Here is a 22,995-nt window from a genome sequence, read left to right as displayed (position 1 = left end):
CTTTCATGAAAATTTACTGTACTCTTGTCAATTTATCATCCAAGACAGATGCTAACTGTAAAATATTATGCAAGTACCTAAGCTACTTGTTCTTTTTCTCTCTCATTCTGTCTTCCTGTCCTCCTCCTTCACAATTTCTCACTTTCCTGACCTGTGAACAGTGGCTGTGATTGATTGGCAGGTTTGTAGCTGATGTCCTGTCTGCAGGATAGTAGCAGGCAGTCCATGTCAGCCTGTGGTTTCTTTAATGCACACATCGAGCCATTTGTATATGGAAAAATATGGATTCATTTTTACAGCACACTTATCGAGCAGATACTGCCGTATCTCATTACCAGCACACCTTCACCATGTCACACAACATGCTCCCCTAGGGATTTGCGCAATCTTGGAAACTGCAGTTTAATTCTCTGTTCGAGATGCCTTGCTGCCTGCGATATGCCAGTGTAGGAGAGTTACGAACTTAAATTCACAATGAAACATAAGTATAGACAGATTTTGTCTTCCTTATTTTGACATACATTTGAGTGTAACAGATTATTGAAAAAGAAAAGTTCTGTTCATCAATTACATCACCAGAGAGAAGCCTGTCGCTCCACTGGAAGACTATATTTTGATGACATTGTTTTATTATTAAAATATGCATTGATGAACCATTTGCAATAAGATCTGCACTCCAAAAAAATAACATGTTAGCTCAACAAAAAATACCGCTTTTAATAACATTGCATACATTTTTGAGTTTTAACTTTAAATAAAATTATGTTCAACTAACAAACTACTTTGAGTTAGAGGAACTTTATGGCATAAACAATTTTTTAAGTTGATTACTCAAAAAATTTAAGTCACTCCAACTACTTAAGTTGTAGCCCTGGACATGCATCATTTGGGATTTAAGCTAAATCATAAATGTAAGTAAAACTTGAACTGTTATATGATTTATGTGTAATGAGTGGTCCCCTGCATTATTAAAGGAAGTTTTACGCACAAGAAGTTTACTGTGCGCAAACATCTGAAACATGCATCCAGAAATCTGCGTCTCAGACAGTGATTGAATACTGCATTGAATTTTCTTTCACATCTTTTTTCTCTTGAACTGGCGAATTCACACAAAATTAGTCTTTGCGAGTATCCTAATGAACATAGTTGGTTACGTTTTAAGTGAATGTAAACAGTTAAGAAATAAAACACATGTGTATCAGTATATTGGATCCGTGCATTCGGTCTTAAAGGGACAGCAGCTTAATAAACATGTTTTTAATGTTAATCAAACAACAAAGAAATCACTCACTGCTGTTGACTGAATAACTATGTATCTATATTTAATTTATACAGTGAAGACTATGCAGTGTTATTTTACATAGTTATTTGATTACTTTATTCAAATTCTGTACCTGGAAATTATTGTTAGTATCTTTGTTCCACTGTATTTATTGTATTTATTCTATTGTATTTATTTGTATCTGTGCTATTTGTAATGTGATTATTTGTTTGATTAATACTGACTGTTTACTTGTCTTTAATAATGTTTTAAATTTACATTTACATCAGTTAGGCTAGGAGTTTTTGCTGTATTATCAATATTGTAATAGAGAATTGTGAGATTTCACTGGTATCTAAACATTTGAACTACTGACCCAACCAGGCCTGTAGAAAAAAAAATCCTTCGCATTAAGCTCTACTGAAGCATCTCTAAATATGTGCTGTGCTATTAAATTAAAGATAATTTCTTTAAAAAAAAATAAAAATAAATGTACTGACCCCAAATTGTAAGTGTATGCTGGGAGGCATAATTATGTTTAGGCTGAAACAGCCTTTGCGCCAGAAACATTCTTATGACACCTTAAAATGCTCCCTCATTAGGAAGCTCCTCAGGTTTTGCAGCATGAAGCATATGTGTTTGACAAACTTGTTCCTCATGAGGCTAATGTCACCTGAGCATGAGTGTTTATGTCTGTGTATTCTTGTCTTGTTTTAGGAGAGCTTGCGAAAGTACAGTCGCATTTATGACCTGTCTAGGTCAGAGCAATCTAAGGTTCGGGAACTGGCCGTCACAATGGCATTGGACGGACAGCTCCTCGAAATAATCGAGCAGCTGCTCGCAGTCGCCGTGGGAACAAGTGACCTGTCACCGAAGAGCATAGTCCAGGACGCAGTGGAGCTGATCATAACTGCTCTCAGGTACAGCGATCTGCAGTTCTGCCTATTTCTCTCCACCAATGTCGTTTTCTTAATATCACCCTCATTTTCTCCCTGTCTGTTTTATACCCTCGCTTGTTTCTCGTAATGCTTTCTCTGTCTCTCTTTCTCCTTCTCTCCATCTCTGTCTTTATGGCCTATCCTTCTATTAACCTGTGTCAGGCTGGATGTGTTTTTGCTTGATTGAGTTAAACACAACGTTGGCCTCTGCCCTGGCCTCTCATCTCTCTACTTTACAGCTCACATTCTCTCTTTTTCTTACCTTTCATCTCCTGCTTTTAGGAGGTCACCACCTTCTCTGCTGGCTGGTTCTTAATAACACTATCCTTTGTAATACTAGCAATTCAGAGAGCAGGGTAGAGCCGGTGTGGATTTTTGAACCAATCTCTGATTTTCCACAACAACCTGTTAAAGCCCAGGTTATTGTGGACCTATTAGTTTGTTTCAGACCAAACAGCCAACATTTAAGATCCCAAAAAATCTGGAAAGACTGTTACTGTGATTTAGTCCATTTGGCTTGGTGGTAAGAAAGTTCAAGTATTGAATCTTGCAGACATGCAGCAAAATAATTCTCAAAGGATTCTGTACAGTGTGTGTGTTTATGCATTTTTACATGTTGTACTTTACTTTTGCATCATCTAAAGCTCATTTAAAGTGAATTTTTAAAAATGGGATTTATAACTGATATTTTAAAAACATGTATTTTTGTATTTTTTTTACACATTTTGAAATGAATATACATTTTTATATTGTAAATGATAATATTGTGGTGCCTGATTTCACTTGTAGCATTCAAAACTATTTTTTATTTTATTTATGTTTTTTTAGATATCATAGTCTAACACTGTGTCCTAACAAGACGCGATGTGACGCCACAACACGTGGATTAGCTGATTAACATGGAAAAGGTGTCTTTTTTGTTTTTGTCCTAACTAGCCACAACAACGACATGCGACAATTCTATTTTAGGAACGGTTTCTATTTTTCTGCGACATCGTGGCTGGAACAACACCACAAAGTATGGTAATGACAATCTTATGTACTTTTTATGTGCTTTATTTAATATTAAAAGCATCTAATGTGAGTTTGAATATCATTTTGTGTGTCTTTTATAGTCGCACTGAGAGCAACAATTGATACTTCACCTCAGATCTTCAAAATAAATGAAAGGAAACAAGAACGTTCAAACTGTCATCTCATTGTGAACAGACAAGTGACAAAGATTGTTTCAGTAACTCAGTATTTTTAATAATGTTAAAATGGTGTAATATTCATGAATTTGATTATGTACTTATCCATTTCGTTGTGAGTGCCGGGGAGCTTGCCGAGAGAGCCTGCCCACATGCTTCTCTGATTGGCTGCGATTTTTGATTGACTTTATCGCGTCTCATATTCGCCTCGCATCTGGTGAGGACAGACAAATTGTTTGTCGCTGGAATCTTACCGCATTGCGTCTGGTTAGGACACAGTGTAAAAGTTTAATATCTGCCATTTATCAGTTGTCAGATATGCAATGAAAAAAATGATCTCATCAGAATCAAACTGAATTGTATTATCAACACATCCCTACTTTTTTATTAGTGATTCGTTTCTTATTTTCATTTTGCATGTGCTGTGAATAGGCCTTTACAAGCCAAATACTTAAAAACTTATTTAAATACTGAAAGGTTTTTTTTTTTTTTTTTTTTTTTTTGTGAATCTTAAAGACCATCAAATTGTGGGAATTGTCATTCTGCACCTCCTGATTAGTCATTCTGCTTTGTGAGCCTGTGCTGATCAGACATTTCAGCTCAATCTGTAATCAAGCAGGATTAGTGAAGGTCCCTTGAATCAGAGAAAATGCTGGTCAGAAAAATTAAGATTGATTACAGTTGCTTTTATTCAGATGCAGCCTCCCCCTCTTCTCTCTGCTGGAGTGATTCATATTCTAGGTAATTGCTTAAAACTAAAGCGTGTTCCTGTCTTCTGCTGCTAATTACTGGTTTGTAGAGGTGGGCAAATGAATCATTAACAATGAATGATTTGGGCACAGGGAATTGTCAAACTATTTTGGAAAGTTTATTTCATCAAACCGTATTCTCTGCTGTTCTTGTGGCTTGCTTTTTAACGAGATTGAAATTCTCTTTGAAAGGAGGTGGAATCTGTGGTCTACCAAGCTGCTCATGATTGATGTTTATATCTGCGGAGTAAAAGATTACGGTTACGTTTCATGTATAAATAATCCTTTAGCATCACAGTGTTCCTCCATTGAAGGGCACCGGCGTATTTACTGTGTAGTTGCGTTCAGTGGTGCAGTGAAGTTTAAAGCAAGGTTTTAAGATTTTGCTGCTTTGCAAAATTCTTAATACTAAAGGGATGCTGAAATATTTAAATTCTTCTTCTAAATCTTGGCTTGCAGTTGATATCTGATTTGTTAACGTTTAAATCTGTTTCAAGACTAGCACTTCAAAAGTTTGGAGTTGGTAAGATTTTTTTTTTTTTTTAATAGTATTTTATGATCAGGCTGCATTTATTTGATCAAAAATACAGTCAAAATAGTAATATTATGAAATATTTTTAAAATATTATATTACTGTTTTAAATGTAAACATATTTTAAAAGGTAATTTATTCCTGTGATAGCCAAGCTATTTACTCCAGTCTTCAGTGTCACATAGTCCTTCAGAATTCATTCTAATATGCTGATTTGGTGCTCAGAAAATGTTTATCGTTATTATCAATGTTGAAAAGGGTTATAATATATTTATGGAAACTGTGATACATTTTGTCAGGATATAATAGAAAAGAAAGTTCAAAAGATCTGTATTTATTTTATAATGGATTATAATTATCTTTACAGAAAGGATGTATTAAATTAATAAAAAAATACAATTTAAAAAAAAAAATCTTTCTGACCCCAAACTTTTGAACTGTAGTATAGTTGTATGTGTAATATTTTAAGTAATAGTGTCATAGAAAAGTCATTTACATCTTTGTAATCTTTGTATGATTATTATAATAATATTACAATCTGAATGTAATATTTTAAACGATTGAAAGGGACTTTTGTGTTGGAATTAAAAATAAACCCTTTAAACTTATTATAACCACAGTACCAGAGGAATGTTAGAGCAATCCTTTTCGTTTAACATTACATGAAAATTTTAATGATGCTGTAGCAATAAAACAGGCTGCTGTGGAGATTACAAGGGCAAAGCAGAAAAATATGTCCCAACTAGCACTCTGCTAATTAAAATAAATCACTTATTGTTTTATACAGCACATCCACTGAGTGTGATTTGAAACAGTTGTGGGAATACAGCTGAAGTAAATAATATATATTATACAGAGGATGTTGAAACATGAATGTTTTGGAAGCAACATTTGTCATCCCCACTAAAGCATCACTCATGTTACATTGACTTGTGATATCTCTTAGCCAAAGAGAGTTGGTAAGGTATAACATACAACAACAGCACTGAAGGAAACTGCAAAACAGCACTTTTGTTGAGATCATGGAGAAGAAGACACCTCTGAAGAATGGCCTCTGGGGGCTACAGATTATTTAACGCCAGACTGACAAAGTGTTTTCTGCAGCAGTAGGAATGAAATAAGAGAACGCTGGCATAAAAATACAAAGCAATTATTAATAGAAACATAATTAGGTGGTGCAGCCTCATGCATAAAAGCATAACACAAACACCTTTAATGGAGTGAGACAGACAATGCCAGAAGAGAAGGGAGGAGCCCTGCAGCTAGAACATCAGCAGAAGAGCGTTAAGATTGCTCAGTGTGAAAATCCCTTCCTTCGGTGCACACACACAAACACACAACGTCTGCACTGCAGCCATAGAGCCACTTAAAAGCCTCAAGACATTGAATCAAAACTCAAGCTGTGTGTGTGTGTGTGTGTGTGTGCGTGTGCGTGTGTGTGTGTGTGTGTGTGTGTGTGTGTGTGTTTTCAGTGGTGACAAGGACGTGTTGAAAGATTATGCAGACCCCTTGAAGGTACTGGAAGGAATTGTTGCAGCAGTGCACACTAATGTGCAGAGCGGGTAGGTGTATCTTTTGTTGCAATGTTCCCATTTACTAAATATTGAAACACAATGTTGTCCATTTGACCTCAGAGGAAAGGATATGCTAGTTAAAGTATAAAGTCATATGAGGACACTACTATGATATAGTTGCTGTGGGTTACAGGGATGTTTCTGCAGTTAAAATGGATTGTTTGACATGTCATGAAGCAGATGCAGTAATAGCATGATACAAGAAACCAATGTTCTGTAAATAATTGCACTACAAATAATAGTGATGATCACAGTAAACAATTATTTTGACATATGAAAATAGTTAATTAACCTAACTGGCTAATTAACAGAATTATATTGATGTGCATGTTCAGTCACCTGTACATATATCACTTTTTATCGTTCAAATATGGCACCTACTGTCAGATATTTTGAGCCAATTTTTTGCATTTTAACAAAATGTGAAACAAAGTAACATTATGAAATGAAAAAGATGCATGTAGGATTTAAGTATTTAAGATGTAATATTTGAGCACTATTTCTTTCTAAATAATCAAATGTACTTAATTTGTAATTACTGTGGCTTGGCATTTAAAAACAGTTTGTAATATTATTTTATTTAATTATATTTACATGCACTGTTACATTGACATTTGAATATACACTACCATTCAAAAGTAAGATTTAAAAAAAAAAAAAAGTTTCATGTTTACCAAGGCTGCATTTATTAAATACAGTAAATACAGTAATATTGTAAAAAATATATACAATTTTTGTTTTAAAAAATTTTGAAAATATTAATCAGCACATCTGATTTTAACACTGGATGGATGGATGGATGGATGGATGGATGGATGGATGGATGGATGGATGCATAAATGGATGGATGGATGGATGGATGGATGGATGGATGGATGGATGGATGGATGGATGCATAAATGGATGGATGTACGGATGCATGCATGGATGGATGGTCAACCATAAGATAACCATGATATATATTTTTCCATGATTCTTCAATGAATAGAACGTACAAAAGAACATAATTTATTTGAAATATCAATCTTTTGTAACTTCATAAATGTATTTACTATCAGTTTAATGCATCCTTTCTAAATAAAAGTATTCATTTCTTTCAGTCTTACTTATCCCAGACCTTTGAATTGTAGTGTATGCATGATCTGTAATATACTGTATGTGTACATAAAGAAAACAAAATGCAGATTTTTTTCAAATTTTATGTAGTGTTAAGACTATTTTACATTAATTTATTTTAGTGGGAATATGGTGACATCAGAGGACATGCTGGCTTGGTTACGTCCTTTTTGTGGGGACGATGCTAAACCTGTCCGACCAAGAATTGAGGTCCTGCAGATCCTAGAACATTCATTCAGCCTCAGCGATCAAGACATCCACCTCCTGGTGTTCTTCAGGAGCCAAGCCGTTCTGAAAGCCTGCTGGCCAAACAGAAAGGTGAAAAATATGCATATACCCACTGGCACAAAACACGATTTAAACTTCACACATAAATATTATTACGTTCCCACATCTCTGGCTCAGTATTAGCTTATTTCCTCTGTGAGGCACTGTGAATGTAATCTCATTTTACAGCGCAGCCCTTTGCGAGTTAGCATGTGCTTATAGGAATTGCTTGACTATTCTCATGCATGTAGTAGTGTGTGTGGGAAGGAGTGAGATGTATTTGGTCCAGGGATTACCGATTGCCTGCTTAGCCATGCTCTTTGGCCTCACCTCATGTTGCTTTGGTGATGCGAGCATGCCATTCTGCCATTTTATGTGGTGTTTTATGTCAGGCAGTATGTACCAGAGCGGCTGAGTAAATTCAAGAGTTGAATATAAAGAAGAACTATGAAACGCTTCTGTCCAAGTGTGTCAATGTTTTCTCAGGCAAATGACCTTCTGATTTTCCTGACAAAATGTTTAGTTTACAAATGTCAAAGAGATCAGATAAATATAGCTGAATATAATTGAATTATAATGTTTATTGCAACTCAGATGCGCCTACAATAGTGGGAGCTTGTTTGTACATTTTAGTTAAAAATGATTAACATGATTAGAATAGATTTTCTTTGTGTTTAAAAGAAGAAATGAGGCTTTATTTGTGTATCAAAGAAATTTTAACACTGGATGGATGGATGGATGGATGGATGGATGGATGGATGGATGGACGGATGGATGGATGGATGGATGGATGGATGGATGGATGGATGGAACAATGGACGGATGGACGGACAGATGCATGGATGGATGGATGGACGGATGGACGGATGGACCATGGATGGAATGATGCATGGTTGACCGGATGCATGGATGGATGCATGGATGGCCGGATGGATGGATGGACGGACGGATGGACGGTTGGATGGATGGATGGATGGATGGATGGATGGATGGATGGATGGATGGATGGATGGATGGATGGTTGGTCGGTCGGTCCGTCGGTCGGTCAAATAGGTGCATAAATGGATGGATGGATGGATGGATGGATGGATGGATGGATGGATAGACGGACGGACGGATGGATGGATGGACGGTTGGATGGATGGATGGATGGATGGATGGATGGTCGGTCGGTCGGTCGGTCAAATAGTTGCATAAATGGATAGATGTACGGATGCATGCATGGATGGATGGATGGTCAAATAGATGCATAAATGGACAGATGGATGGATGAACAGACAGATGATTGGTTTTGGAAGTATATTAAAGAAAGAATCAAAGACTTTTATCATTAATGTACCTCCATAATAGTTCTTTAGTTAGTTTTCTGACATAAAGGGAAAAGTCACCTCATCTCACTCAACACACAGCACAAAAATACATGCTGTTAATCCATTTTCCACCAAATCACATAATCCATTCTTTCACTAAACTTTAATCATGCAAATGAATATTTATATAAGCAGAAGCTATCAGATGTTTGGTTTCACTTTAAGAGGATTACTCTGCCAATTGTTTAATAGAATAATTAAATGCAACTTTCAGTCTTAAGGGGTTTAAAGCAAAAGAGGTTCTCAAGATTGCCATTATAGTTCCAGTTTCCAGTCAACCCTTGATTAGCATTAGTCAATGGTAAACAACAGCATATCAAGCTTATGGTTGAAAAGAGCCATTTCTGGCATGTCATGGTTTGGCTTTGACTAGTTTAGGGCATGTTGAACATTTAGAATGGAGTCTAACCTTTAATTCCACAGATTATCACTTCACTTTTCTTTAAAATTGCTTCAATTGTGGCTTCCACTATTGCTTGGCCGTATCCTTTAAGTTGGGTCTCCAATGTTGGCAATAGCTTTGTTTTCCTCAACGAAATGAATCATTTGTGTCTTTATTGTGATCTGAAAATGGAAGGGAAATGAGGGGAGTTGTAATGAGAAGTCATGCCCTGAAGGAGGAGGAGTAATTAAAATGAAAAGATTGCGGGAAAGGGGATTGGCTCCATTTCACTGAGGTGTAGAGTCCTCGAATGGATGCCACAAACTCAGATGCCTAAATCCTGATTGGGAGCGCTGAGCCGGGCCTGTGCGCCCTGAGCGGTGGGCATTAGGCCACGGAACACTGCCTCCGCGTGTCTGCCTGCTGAGTAGCGGATGCTGGTTTATATCATGAGCCAGGGAGTCTGGTTATCAACTGGTAGCCCCAGGTGTACGTGTGTCTTTATTTATGTTGGTACCTGGGCATTTTTGCTTTTCTCTGTTTTTGTAGTGTGCTCGTTCATGCCCACAGGATTGTGCGCGTGTGTGTCTGTTAATATAACACATCTACCCCCTGTATCCCAAACTAATCATCTCCTAACTCGCGCACCGGCCCATCCTGCCCAGCACCATAGCAACTGAGATTTCACTGCTGCCAAGAAGGAGCTACGTTTCAGGTCTCACATCTGTTTGTTCTGTTGCGTGTTTTGCTGAGCTGTATTTTTCACTGTTGTTGTTTATTTCTGCTGTGGTGTTTATCTCCCTGATGTATGAGGTAGTATTGTTGAACTTTATCAAAGCCGAATTGGGGCCGTCCTTTCAAATTCATAGAAAGAGGGAGAAGCATGTGTGAGCAATGGAAAGTGCCAGGCTGGTTATTGTACGGTTGTCTGATTAAGGAAATGACTTTGATCGCAGACAGAATGAGAGTGGTTGGACTTTTTGTCTCATTCACTAACTGTCAGTGGAATGTGATGGCTCTCTCAATTGCATTCAGTGTGTTTAATTGCTGATGGGATTCCCTCTAAAATGACATACTGAACCTCAGCAGAAATCATTGTAGCTGTAAGGAAATTCTTTAGAGCTGTGTGTTTTATTGCTGCTTTGTTGAGGTTGCACTTTTTCCCTCTTTTTCACAAATTGCCTTGACAGTCAACTCGAAGGCTTGTTCCCCATCTAATCTCAAAACAAGTCACTCCTATACATAGGATCTTTGGAGTTTATTCCAGTGAACAGTGAACTGCTGGAACTTTGAGGCCCCAAAGATACATAGATTTTCTATATTTAAAAATGTGAAAAACATTTTTCCCCCCCAAGCAAAATGTTTGTACCTGTAGGCTAGGCCTACATATTAGCAAGCAACATGATCCACATGGAAATGTGAACTTGATGCCTTTAAAACTGCTGCTACTGTTTACTGGGTGCCAAATTTAAAGCTGCAGTCCACGATTTTTCCTCTTTGTTGCCATCTCTTGTTTGAAACTTGCGATTGCAGTCATATGCGGAACAGCTCGTCAGCGCGGATGAATCTAATGTTTGCTGTCAGTCACCACACCTGTGTGGATACTGTACTTCAGAATCACAGATTCTACGTCTTGAAAGTATGACCGATATAACAATTTTCACTGGAAAATATCATCTGAACAAGTAAGTAACATGTCTGCCACTTTTGTTCTGACCAAGTGAGGAAAAAAGCATTAGGCCTACAATAAATCGTGCTGCCAATGGTGATTAAATCTAACGATTGCTTAGCTCGGATCATGCCAAACCGTGCAAATTATTATGACTGTTATACTTTGCTCTCAAATTGTTAATGTTAACAACATCAGCATTGCGTGACTATGTGTATTTAGTGTGTATTAGCGTTACCTGTAGATTTCAATTTCTCTAGCCACTCCACAGTCCAAAGTCTTTTGCTTTTTGACTACGGGTAAATCTCCAGTTGTCACTGATGATTGTCATTTGGACCTTTCTGGATTACAATCTGCCATCAGAATGATACGTTTAATTATTTCAGCTGCTGTGAGAAAAGGCTATAAACGATCCGCTACCAGCTGCATTCTCACGTGATAAAACCGACTTGCCTGGACTCCTTCTTTGTTTTACGGACGTGACGTAATGACGCACAGAGGAACTGCTGCATGCTCAAATTTCCCGCGGAAATCCACCATGTCGCTCTTATTATAAAACATTATTACAAGCTTACCGCTGTGAATCGAGCTAAGATAATGAGATAGTTTTAAACACTGGGTGGTTATGTACTTGCTCAAAAATTGATTTTGGATAATTTTTTACCAGAAAAAGTTATGGACTGCAGCTTTAAGCATATTTTTTATATACATAAAATAAAGCATAAATAGATTAAAGACCCCCTGTGGTAAAAATCAAGTTTTTAATGTTGTTTATATTTCTATGTAGTGTTTTTAATATGCTTAAAGACAAACCATGTGCAAATTCATAAGTCAGCACCATTGCTGAGTATTTTATGTTTGAAACAGTAAACCAAAGACAGTCTAAAACCCGCGGTTTGAAATCGTGGGTGTTTGCGACGTCACAGACTACCTTGTAACCAATCACAACAATGTGCCGGCAGGCTTTAACATATGACTGCTCTAAAGCATGAAAATCTCGAGAAGCCAGGTTATCCCGGTATATTTTCCCTTGATATGAAAAATTGTGTAGATTTATCAATATAGTGAGTCTATTACGATGTTATGATGAACTATATGCCTTTCTCCACTGACGTTCTGAGTTGTTCAAAGTGTTTGTAAGGATATTGATTGCTAGATGGCAGCTGTCTGACTCTGAGATGAAGAACAGGAACAGTGTGTAGCATTAGCAATACATTATTAGCTGTTTGATAACTTAGTCAAGCAAAAGGCTAATCATATTAATTCATATTAATTAATGACAGAACCGTTGCAAGGGCTGTACCAAGTTTGCGAGTGCATAGGGGCTCGCGCCAAAGTAAAGTGACAGCTGACTTCAAGTAAAGCCAATAAAGTTCATGTTCTGAATGGATCAAACCATAGATATTAGCCTACCTGATAAGTTCAAGTAAATACGCTGGAAATCCACGCTCATTCAAGGCTGTGCATCCGGAAGGCACGGATGTCTGCCGGATTTCATCTGAATGTTTTTTTTAAAAATCTGAACTCCAAAAAGCAACGAAAGTGGCTGCTTATTCTCTCAATACCGTCTGTTTTACTGAGAAATCGCTTTAGGTGATTCACTGAGAGAGCAGTCCAAACAAATGCAAGTAGATTCAGACCGTTTTGCAAAGGCGTTTTACCAATTCATAATTTAAAACACAATTTAAGCGTCAGAAAATATGCGAGCAGTTCAGTTGCACAGCTGTTAAACTGAATATACGAAGCAAAGCAAGCTTTTTTCTTAAATATCCACAACACAAACAACAAATTGCTCGTCACTACAGCAACATTATACTCTCCGAACTGGCGTGAGCAAGTAGAGGTGGGGCTAATTTGCATATTCATTGATCCGTGTATATTAAATGAGGCAAGGGTGTAGAGTTACATTCAAGCTATTTTAAGAAGAAATGAAGAAATTTTTTTTCACTTGAATTTTCTTTTTAAATATGTTATTTTGATGATCTAAGATGAGTTTTAAGAGATAAAATAATTGACTACAGGGGGACATTAACTAACATTAACTATTACTAACTTTAAAATGAATATTGTATTAAAGTACAATATTCTGTATAGTAATTTATATTTATTTTAATAGTAATAGTAATAATAGTATCATGAATTACAATTATTTACAGCATTTATTAATCTAGATTTTAATTTCAACATGTTAATTCAATATATGCTGAATTATCAATGAACACCAAAATGTTTTCCAAAAGATATTTCAAAAAAATTACCTGCATTATCTATCTATCTCCCTGTCAATTTCTGCCTGCATTCTGAAAACGATCTCTATCCCTTTGGCGTCGCAATGACTTTTGTTCAGATCCTCATCCCGATGGCTCATGGCCGTGGATTTTCATGTCTTAATTTTAGCCATCCGTCTTAGCCTAACGGCAGCAAAATGTCACGGTCCCTGTGAGCGCTTACTGTTCGTTTGGCAGAGGACAGCAGCTTTGTCAGTCTGAATTGAGAATCTTTATTTGGCAGCTATCCGTGTCCCAGACTCCCTTGTTTACTTGGTTTCTCAAGTAGTTATTGATGTAATGAGTGCAAATGAATATTAGGACATTGGTGTACGTGTGTGTTTTTGGGACCAGGCATGAGGTGTTATCGTTGCCATGGTCCTTTGACTTGATAATCTGGAGTCATTTGTCATGTTTAGAAGCTGTCAGTGTTTAGGTTAAACAGAAGGGTGTGTGTATGTGTTTGTGTGTTTCACCGCAGACCATCTTAATGACTAGGGTTAATGTGGTCATTAAAACAAGGTCTTCGTTTCCCCCGGAGTGCATGTTTTAATATGCCCATACTTAGTAGTGCCATTTTAATGTCTTTATCCAGATGTGTGTGTGTGTGTGTGTGTGTGTGTGTGTGTGTGTGTGTGTGTGTGTGTGTGTGTGTGTGTGTGTGTGTGTGTGTGTGTGTGTGTGTGTGTGTGTGTCTGTGTGTGTGTGTGTGTGTGTGTCTGTGTGTGTCTGTGTGTGTGTGTGTGTGTGTGTGTGTTCTTGGCAGCTTGTTGATTACAGAGGAAGAGCTAAATGCACCACATTGAAGCATTCTTGTTAGTTACTATCCAGTTACCAGTCAGTGAGGTTGTTGGGTTTTATTATTATTCTATAATATTTATTCTATTTTTAGTATTTCAATATATCATTATTGTATAATAATGTTTGTGAAAGACGTCTCACCAAGGTTAAGGCTGCTTTTTATTCAATTAATCAAAATATTGTGAAATATTTTTAAAATTTTAAACAAAAAAAAAATCTATATTTTAAAATGCAACTTATTTCTTTGATGGCAGAGCTGAATTTTCGGCAGCTTGTACTCCAGTCTTCAGTGTCACATGATCCTTCAGAAATCATTTTAATATGCTGATTTGGTGCTCAAGAAACATTTCTTATTATTTTCAGTGTTGAATACAGTTGTGCTGCTTAATATTTTTTTGTGAAAACCATGATACATTTTTTTTTCATGATTCTTTGATGAATAGACCCCAGGAGACCTCAAACTTTGAATAATATAATATAATATAATATATCTTTTGTATATGCTTATTTTTACTTTGAAATGTTTAGTCATTAAAGGCAGGGTAGGTAAGAAATTTTGTTCCAAATTTGTTTAAACTTTCTATATATATACATGCATAATTAAAATGTAAGAACTCTGGTAAAAAGAGTATAAAAATCGAGTGACTCTAGACCGTTTAATCTGTATTAAACACAGCTCATTATTTCCATCCGGGACGAAACATAGGATTGGCTTAGGCGGCTGTCACTCTCTCGCAACCATGGCAACCACCCTTTTGCCACACATGACCTGCCCACTTGCGCGCGCACGTTTGATTTGGGGAATCCAAGAGGCACGGATCCTAGGAATACCAAAACAATGGCAGAGAAACAGCAAGCTAAATTCACAGTATCGGCCTATGCAGTTAGTGAAGGCAAACCAGGCAAAAAAAGGAAGACAGTAACAGTACAAGAAAAGGCAATGAACAAAAAGTCTTTGGATAAACAAAGAAATAAAACGCGAGTTAATATCGGCGTGGCTTTCCAGCGATGGCGAGAACTGAGGGAACTCAAGGGGCTGAAAAGTGACTCCTTGATGGCTTTATTTCTGCTGGACAGGTAAATCTTTCTTTTTGTATTTTGATCATACATATTTTTTTGTTTATTTTTTCATGAAGCATGTGTCATTAGCACACGTAGCTGCGTAATATAGCTAACATAACATTACTTAGCGAGCCGTAGTAGAGACGATAAATAATGATAGCTATAGTGTTGAATTGTGCATAATTTTACCCTCTGTCTAAGTCTTTTACCATGTTCACCTGCAAGTTTACCTGCACGTTTTTTTCGCCTTTGTTTTGTTTTTATATTCTCTACCTATGTTTACTGATGTCTTTATCTTGTATCTGTGTGTGTCGTACACACTTTGTTGTATGTGTGTGTTATTATTTTGTGTCTGCAATGCAGTTGTGAGTTGATATTTGAGTGTATGTTACTCTGTTGATCTGTAGAACAACGTATATGTTATGAATCTTACACGAAATTCATCTTCATCACAGTGTAAATGATGGTAATGGAAAAACGTGTATCATGCAACCTGTTTTTAGCTTTGCCTTATAGATAACTAGCTCGTTAGCGAATCAAAAAATATATATTTTAAACTTTACCAATATCAATATGCTAGCTTGATAGTGAGTACTAAAATACATCTTGTTTGTTTATCTTCATAATTTTAAAGTTATTTTTATTACATGTGATTCTGACATGATGTCACTACATGCACTGTGCTCCTTCCTCTCCGCTCGTCTCAGGTAAATAATGCGTCTTCCAGCTCAGTGGTCGGAGTCACACGTTCATGCGTTTTGGGGGCGTGGCTTTGGAAGGAGCCCAGAAGGGAGGGGGTGGAGTGAATGGAAATAATGAGCTGTCTTTAAAACAGTCGTGAGAGGTCTACAGACACTCGATTTTTATACTTTCTTTTTCAGAGTACTTACATTTTAATTATGTATTGATATATAAATAAAGTTTAAACAAATTTTGAAAAAAAGTTTTTTATACATTTTTTTGCCTACCCTGCCTTTAAATGTGTTTGTATTCTGTACATTTAGTGTGATGAGATTTTCTGGCTCTAAAGAAATATCACTCTCTCTCTCTCACACACACACACACACACACACACACACACACACACACACACACACACACACACACACACACATTTGTGTGTCTTCAAAATGTCATCGTGATGTGACATCAGACCCACTGGCAGTGTGTCAGCTTTGGTCTGTCACGAGCGCTCTTGTCTTTCACACGTGTCACTCTCCCCTGTCATTAGCTCCGCCTCCCTGGCACAGCCCGGGGCCTTAGCTTACATCATCTCCCGCTTCACAGGCTTCAAGTGTCAGTAAGTTTCACTTGCTGTACTTTGCTGCATTACCTTCCAGAGGTCTTACTGAGTGTTTCTCTACTTCTAATTCCCTGAAATTTCTCTAGTTTCTACTAATCTATTTTTTTTTTTTTTTTGACATTGTATCAAAGTCACTTTCAAGAAATGTCAGTTCACTCATCAGCCATATTTGCAGTGCCTCCATTTTGGGGATGCAAGACCAACTACTATTTACTAGGGGTATAACGGTATGTGTATTCGTACCGAACGGTTCACGGAGCAAGATCCAAATGGAAGTGATCATCCCTACTGTATGCCCTATGCGATCATCCCTATGTGAGCAGGGTACGCGAGTGCCGTATGTAGCTTTTTGGAATGCACTTGGCAAAAGGAGCGGCGTAATTTTCCTATTATCTTCAGCTAGGATATTCCCCTGACAACACAGCGCTGACATAAGTAAATATACAATTTATATTTTTAAAAGTTTTATATATATTACTTTTTATATATAATGTAGCATATATTAAAAACTTTTTAAAATATAAAATGTATGTTTTTTATTTGCAACAGTTAGGCCCCGTGTCCACCAAAGCGTTTTTAGCCAGCTGAAAACGCTAGGCGCTCTGCTTAAAATGCCTATCTGTCAGTGCCAGAGAGCGCTTCAGCTGCGCAGCATTTTTTTTTTCATTTGAGACACGTTGTTGCTATGATACGGAATATCTGCGGCACTGTTACTTATAACTGATTTTGTAGGTAATTTGTTTCAGACTAAAAATGTTGACACAATGTGGAATTACTTGCTATGTATGTTCGGAGACCAGCAATATTAATTTCTCATCCATTTTTTTTCCCCCGATTCTCTGCTTGGTGTTGTATTTGTCCCGCCTCTCCTCCACTCTGATTGGACGGCTGGCTAAAAGGTGACAGTGATGAGCGCAGTGTTTTACTCAAAGTTGAACATTCTTCAACTCGAGGCGACCAGTAAAAAACGCAGAGCTCTCAGCGCTTGAGCGTGAAAAAGACGCTCAGGGCCTCGTTAAGCTCCTGACATTTAAAAAACGCGGTGTTCCCATTGAAAACAATTGAAAAAGTACGCTAGCAGTGAGTGCCCTGCTCACTTAGGGATGATCACATAGGGCATAGGGATGATCACCTCATTTGCCTTGTGAACCGTTCGGTACGAACATGCGTACCGTTGCACCCCTACTATCTACTTAAGTAAATACTGAAATCTCAAAAACTGCTCGCCAAATTCACATTCAACAATAAAATTTCACATGAACGCTCCCATAAATATTGTTTTTTATCCCCAAATAGTGTTAAAAAGTGTTTCAGTTTGTGTGTAGTCCCAAGAGTGTCCCAAGACTTTACCAATTGGAGATTGGCTGTGTTATTTACAAGGCAGGATTTATTCCAATATATTGCTGCGCTGCAGTTTCTCTCATTCATAAAAATACAAGTGAAGGTTTTTGGTATACAATACTTACTAGCGTGCTACTTCTGCAATTTTAAGCTATGTCAAAGAGTATTATGTTAGTATTCTATTCTGAATTCAGGCATAGCATTGTGAAAGTGAATTTTAATTTTGAATTTTTTGTTTCCAGAAACAAAGCTACTAGAAGGGAAAGTGCTGTCAGAGGGATAGGTAAGGGTTTAGAGGAGAGTGTTGAAGAGAGTGTGATGGCAGTGAGTGGAAAAAGGTTAGACAATGAGCTTTCAGGAGAGGCACAATGTGATTAGATAGGTCCTGCAACAACATTCCTGTCAACCAGTTGGTTCACAAGACCATAGGATATGTTATTTGTCAATTTCGCCCTTTGCAGAGTCTGTAGTAGTGCTGTCTTTCTCCCAGTGCTCTATGCAGCATTATGTCACCAAAAGTGAGGAACACAAGGTTTGAGGGCATTTTGGACTGGAAACAATGCTGCTGCAGTCTCTTACCATACTCCTAATATCGTAGAGCACTGGTCGGTTGATAAGAATGTTGTTCCAGGACCAACAAAGGCTTTTGATTCAGGAGCACGTCCTACTTATGTAAATTACATTAAGCAGGCCTGAGGTCAGGTTTCCAGAGGTTTGAGTTCAGGTGTTCAGTGTCTTAAAGGTGGCTTTGACGTAATGTTCTCAGGAATAGAGAGCACACTGAACCTGGGCTATATATGGAAACGGTTCTACTTGCGACAGATTTATGCCAGCGCTGAGAAGATACAGGGGGTTTTACGTGCACGTCAACAGACAGCCGTGATCCATCAAAGACCTCTGTCCTTGGCCTTGAGCTCCATTAGCATGTGTGGCTGCAAGGCAGGCTAGAGTCTTAATAGTTAGTTGGGGGAAGTTACACCACCAACATTCATAGAGATATTGAACTCCATTTCTGAAATCCTGCTGTTCAGTTGAATTTTTTTATTTAAACAATAATAATCTCAAGGTAGCATACATATAGAAAATCATAATTCCCATTAGTCTTTTGAAACAAGATTCAATGTACTGTGCCATACTGGCTACGTTTACATGTGCACCAATATGCGATTATTTCTAATAATAAGTAATTATTAAAACCAGAGTAAGGTCTTAAAGGACAAAAATTAAATTTCTGTCATAAATTACTTACCCTCATGTCATTCCAAACTAGTAAGACCTTCGTTCATCTTAGGAACAGAAATTAAGATATTTTTGATGAAATCCAAGGGTTTCTGAACCACACATAGGCAGCAACATCATTGCAAGTTTTGAGGTCCAGAAAGGTACTAAAGACTTCGTTAAAATAGTCCATGTGACTGCAGTGGTTCAACCTTAAAGGGCCTCTATGTAGGAATGACACTCAGTGTTCAAAATAGGTACTGCAGTCCAAATTCAAAATATTGTTTGGCCCGCCCCCTCGTTCAAAGACGCGGGTTGCCAGCAACAATAGGGAGCACAATTCACAATGAAAGCTGAGGAGACTTAAACACTGTAAGCTGATGAGTTGATTTATCTGTTTTAATATGCTGTCGTTCATAGAGATTTTTAGATGGATTCAGAGGCTTTTTAGGTCAGATAGAATCTGCGATTCTCTGACCCAGTTTGTTTGATGGTTTCCATGGTTGCAGTACACTGTGTTTTCCTCCAACTGGCAACCTGTGATGTTGAAACACTATTGGATAAACTGGCAGCACACAGTTTCGCACAGACCAAAACAAAGACAGACGTTCCGACACGGAACGCACATTTTCAAAGTAGAATATCTGGCTGTAGCAATGTTTTTCTGAGGAACAAGTAGGTGAACTTAACATGTTTCCTAAATATCTGCAAACATCTTGGGGTATTTTTATGCTTTATTAAAGTAAAAATCTTACATAGAGCCCCTTTAATGTTGTGAAGTGATGAGAATACTTTTTGTGCTCAAAAACAAAATAAAAATAACGACTTTGTTCAACGATTTCTTCTCTCCCCTGTCAGTCCCCTAGGCAGTTGACAAACGCAGTGCAACGCTTCCGTGTTCCATGTATATGAATTGCACAATAGATATCAGGAATTGGAATTTTGACTAGTCAAAACAAAATTATGACTAGTACAGCCAGGGGTATTTAATGCTAAAACGGCTTGCCATAGCATTTAGCAATTTGGAGAAGAGAAAATTTCAGAATAATGTCACAGAGTTCATTCGTGAAGTTGTGTGAACAACACACAGTATCTGTGTAGAACCGAGCACATGCGCACTTTGGTCAGAGTGGTAAAAATACGATTAAGGTGTTTACACACCTGTTTATTGGGATTATAATAGGCGTATGCCACATAGTTTAATGCAAATATGGCTACTACGATTATGAGCTTAATCGCATTAGTTTGGTCGAAGTATTGCATTTACATGAGGTAAAGTTTAATCGCAATATTGCCAAAATCCCATTATAATCGCATTATGAGGGTGCATGTGAACGCACTGACTGTTATTTCAGAGGGTTCAAAATGCTCCCAGTTCACAGTTTACGGAACTACACTGCAAAATTTGTTTACAAATTATGACGTCAGAACAAACACATTGAAGGTGCGGTCACGTTAGAGAAATTAGAGCTTTCTGTTGGTTGACATGTCAAATTCACATGACAAACTTAAGCAAAATTCTGACTGCACAATTTCTATTGAAATGACCCAATTTTGACTGCAAAAATGAGCTGAAAAGTGATAAATGTGACCTTACCTTAAGGCTATAATCAATAAACTAATCAGTAAATGTCCTCTTTCTCATACAAGCTCTCCTATGAATCTGTTTGTTTGATACAAAAATATGTATTTTTTAATTTATTGAACAATTACAATTTTTTTTTTTTTTTTTTTTTTATTATTTTACACTTTTATGATTTCATTAATATCACAGGTCACAGTTGGGAAAACCTACTTTATGCACCTGATAATCACTACTGAAAGAATGTCAAAATCTTATCTTCTATAAATAGTTACTTTTTGTACACTTGTAGCTAATGTTTTCAAAAATCAGCTCACTGTATTTTAAATTGCAAGTAGCTTTTAGGTTGGAAAGCTACAGTTTTAAAGTAGCTTGTCATCACTGAATACTACATCATGTGAAAAAGCAAGGCAAAAGTACTATTTTAGAAATGATCGGCCCTGTCTAAGCTGAGTTTACAACTTCATTCACTGACTCTGGACAGACTAGACAGCTCATTTGGTTTTCTACCTTCTTTGATCAAGGTAGATCTCCGTTTTCTCCTCTATGCTGTAACTGTGAGTGCGTGTTCCTCTCTGCAAAGTCCTTCATCTGAACGTCTGTTCTTTTAAGACAGGATTAGAATATCAAACTCTTGTGTTGCCCATCCCGCAGTCCCCCAGCGCTGGGATTTGGATCAGCTGTACATTGAGAGCACAGGGTAATCTCTGACTTCTGGCTCTGCATAAATCAAAGAGTTGACTTAATATTTAATTATGCTCCAGGTACTTTTGCCTGTGTTCTTCATCTCTTTCTCTCTTTTCCTCTGAAGCTAAGAGGAGCACATTCTGCCTTTGTAAGGGACTGCCTGAACAGCTAATCACATACAATCATGCTAACAGCAGTGAGGTCTCACAGCTTAACGGAGTCAAGTGGTGTTTCATTAAAAAAAGAAAGAAAGAAATGAACAAAATTCAACATCTCTGGTCCTGGATATGAACAGGTGTGGAGCCTTGTTGGAGCTGTGCTGCTGATATAGGTGGTGCAGGTATAATTTTGTCCAATGGCATGATATATTGTGCTCTGAACTATAGTCACATGAGCACATATTGTGACATTTATTGTCACATATTTCTAGCTAACCTGTCGATGCTTTAGAAAAAGTACAGTGCCACTTTTATTATTATATTATATTATATTATATTATATTATATTATATTATATTATATTATATTATATTATATTATATTATATTATATTATATTATATTATATTATATTATATTATATTATATTATATTATATTATATTGGACAAAAACAATACCATAGTATGTTGAGGATTGCACGACTGAAAAAGCTGTAAACTGAACCTTCTTTGTGTGCTCATTTATTTATTTAATGGAATTTACATGTAGATAGGGTTCCCACGTGTCCTGGAAAACCTTTAAAATTGATGACTAATTTTCCAGTCCTGGAAAACGCATGGAAAATGAGAGATAATGTAAAATGTCCTGGAAGATCTTCTTGTTGTCCTAGAAACTTACTATAAAAATTGTTTGTATTTTCCTCTAGCTGAGAATAAAGAGTTTATCACCCCCTAAAACAATAAGTGTTACTAACAGAAAGTGCTATGTTCATGAGGGAAGCATTTTGAATGATGATGTTTAGTCTCGTGTTTCCCCTTGCAGCAGTAAGCTTGTAATTAACTGCTCAAATGTTTGCAGTGAATGTCAACTGGTAAGCAGCTACCTAACCTTGTTAACATTAATTCAGTAACTTGCTAACTAATAATTTTGATACAGTATAAGCTTGGGGTCTGCACCACAAGTTTAGTACCAAGTCGATACTGAAGTCTTTCTGCAGTACCGGTAGTACTGAGTACTGCGTCAGTCCGGTACCTACTCAATACGACTCCTTTCAAATGCTCCCATGCATATTTTTCTGTGAGCGCTCTGGGTAGACCATCAAATGTTTCTGTTTACAATGTGTTTTTACAACGTTGAGTATTGTAGCCAATGTTTGTTGAGCATATAAATGCAATGGCCAATCAGAGGCATTTGAGTTAGTCAGAATCCGCTCAATAGCCCTCAAAACACTAGAGAGCTCATTGGCTGAATTCTGCATGCTTGGGAATCCTTTCGTTACAACCAACAAAGTGTAGACACAACGTATATAAGAGATTCATTGTGCAGTGTAGCCAGCTTAATTGATTATAATGGGAGTTTTCACAAGAGTGCAGAACTCAGTGAGCAGGCACTGAACTGAAGTGATTGACAGGTTCAGTGATTTTAAAGGGAACGCTCATTGTTTGCTGTCTGTATATAACCCTGTCACAATTTGAACAGTTTTATTTTTCATACTGCTTAGTACACACGGCCAAGTTTCAGGAGTGG

The 22,995-nt window shown here is 37.2% G+C and overlaps 1 protein-coding gene across 3 annotated transcripts in view; it reads left to right on the top strand.

Annotated features, from left to right (window-relative positions):
* Positions 1-22,995, top strand: part of nbas (NBAS subunit of NRZ tethering complex) — a 197,748-nt gene that overhangs the window by 128,594 nt on the left and 46,159 nt on the right. For 2 of the 3 annotated variants that reach the window (XM_048207018.1, XM_048207017.1), the window contains exons 46-48: positions 1,979-2,181; positions 6,143-6,232; positions 7,483-7,678. In XM_048207018.1, coding sequence (XP_048062975.1) covers positions 1,979-2,181; positions 6,143-6,232; positions 7,483-7,678 — 489 coding nt within the window. The remainder of the gene's footprint in view (positions 1-1,978; positions 2,182-6,142; positions 6,233-7,482; positions 7,679-22,995) is intronic. The other variant, XM_048207020.1, reaches the window with a different exon arrangement.

This window comes from Megalobrama amblycephala, linkage group LG11 (assembly GCF_018812025.1).
Source record: "Megalobrama amblycephala isolate DHTTF-2021 linkage group LG11, ASM1881202v1, whole genome shotgun sequence".
Classification (NCBI taxonomy): domain Eukaryota; kingdom Metazoa; phylum Chordata; class Actinopteri; order Cypriniformes; family Xenocyprididae; genus Megalobrama; species Megalobrama amblycephala.
This window is presented reverse-complemented; position numbering and strand designations above follow the sequence as displayed.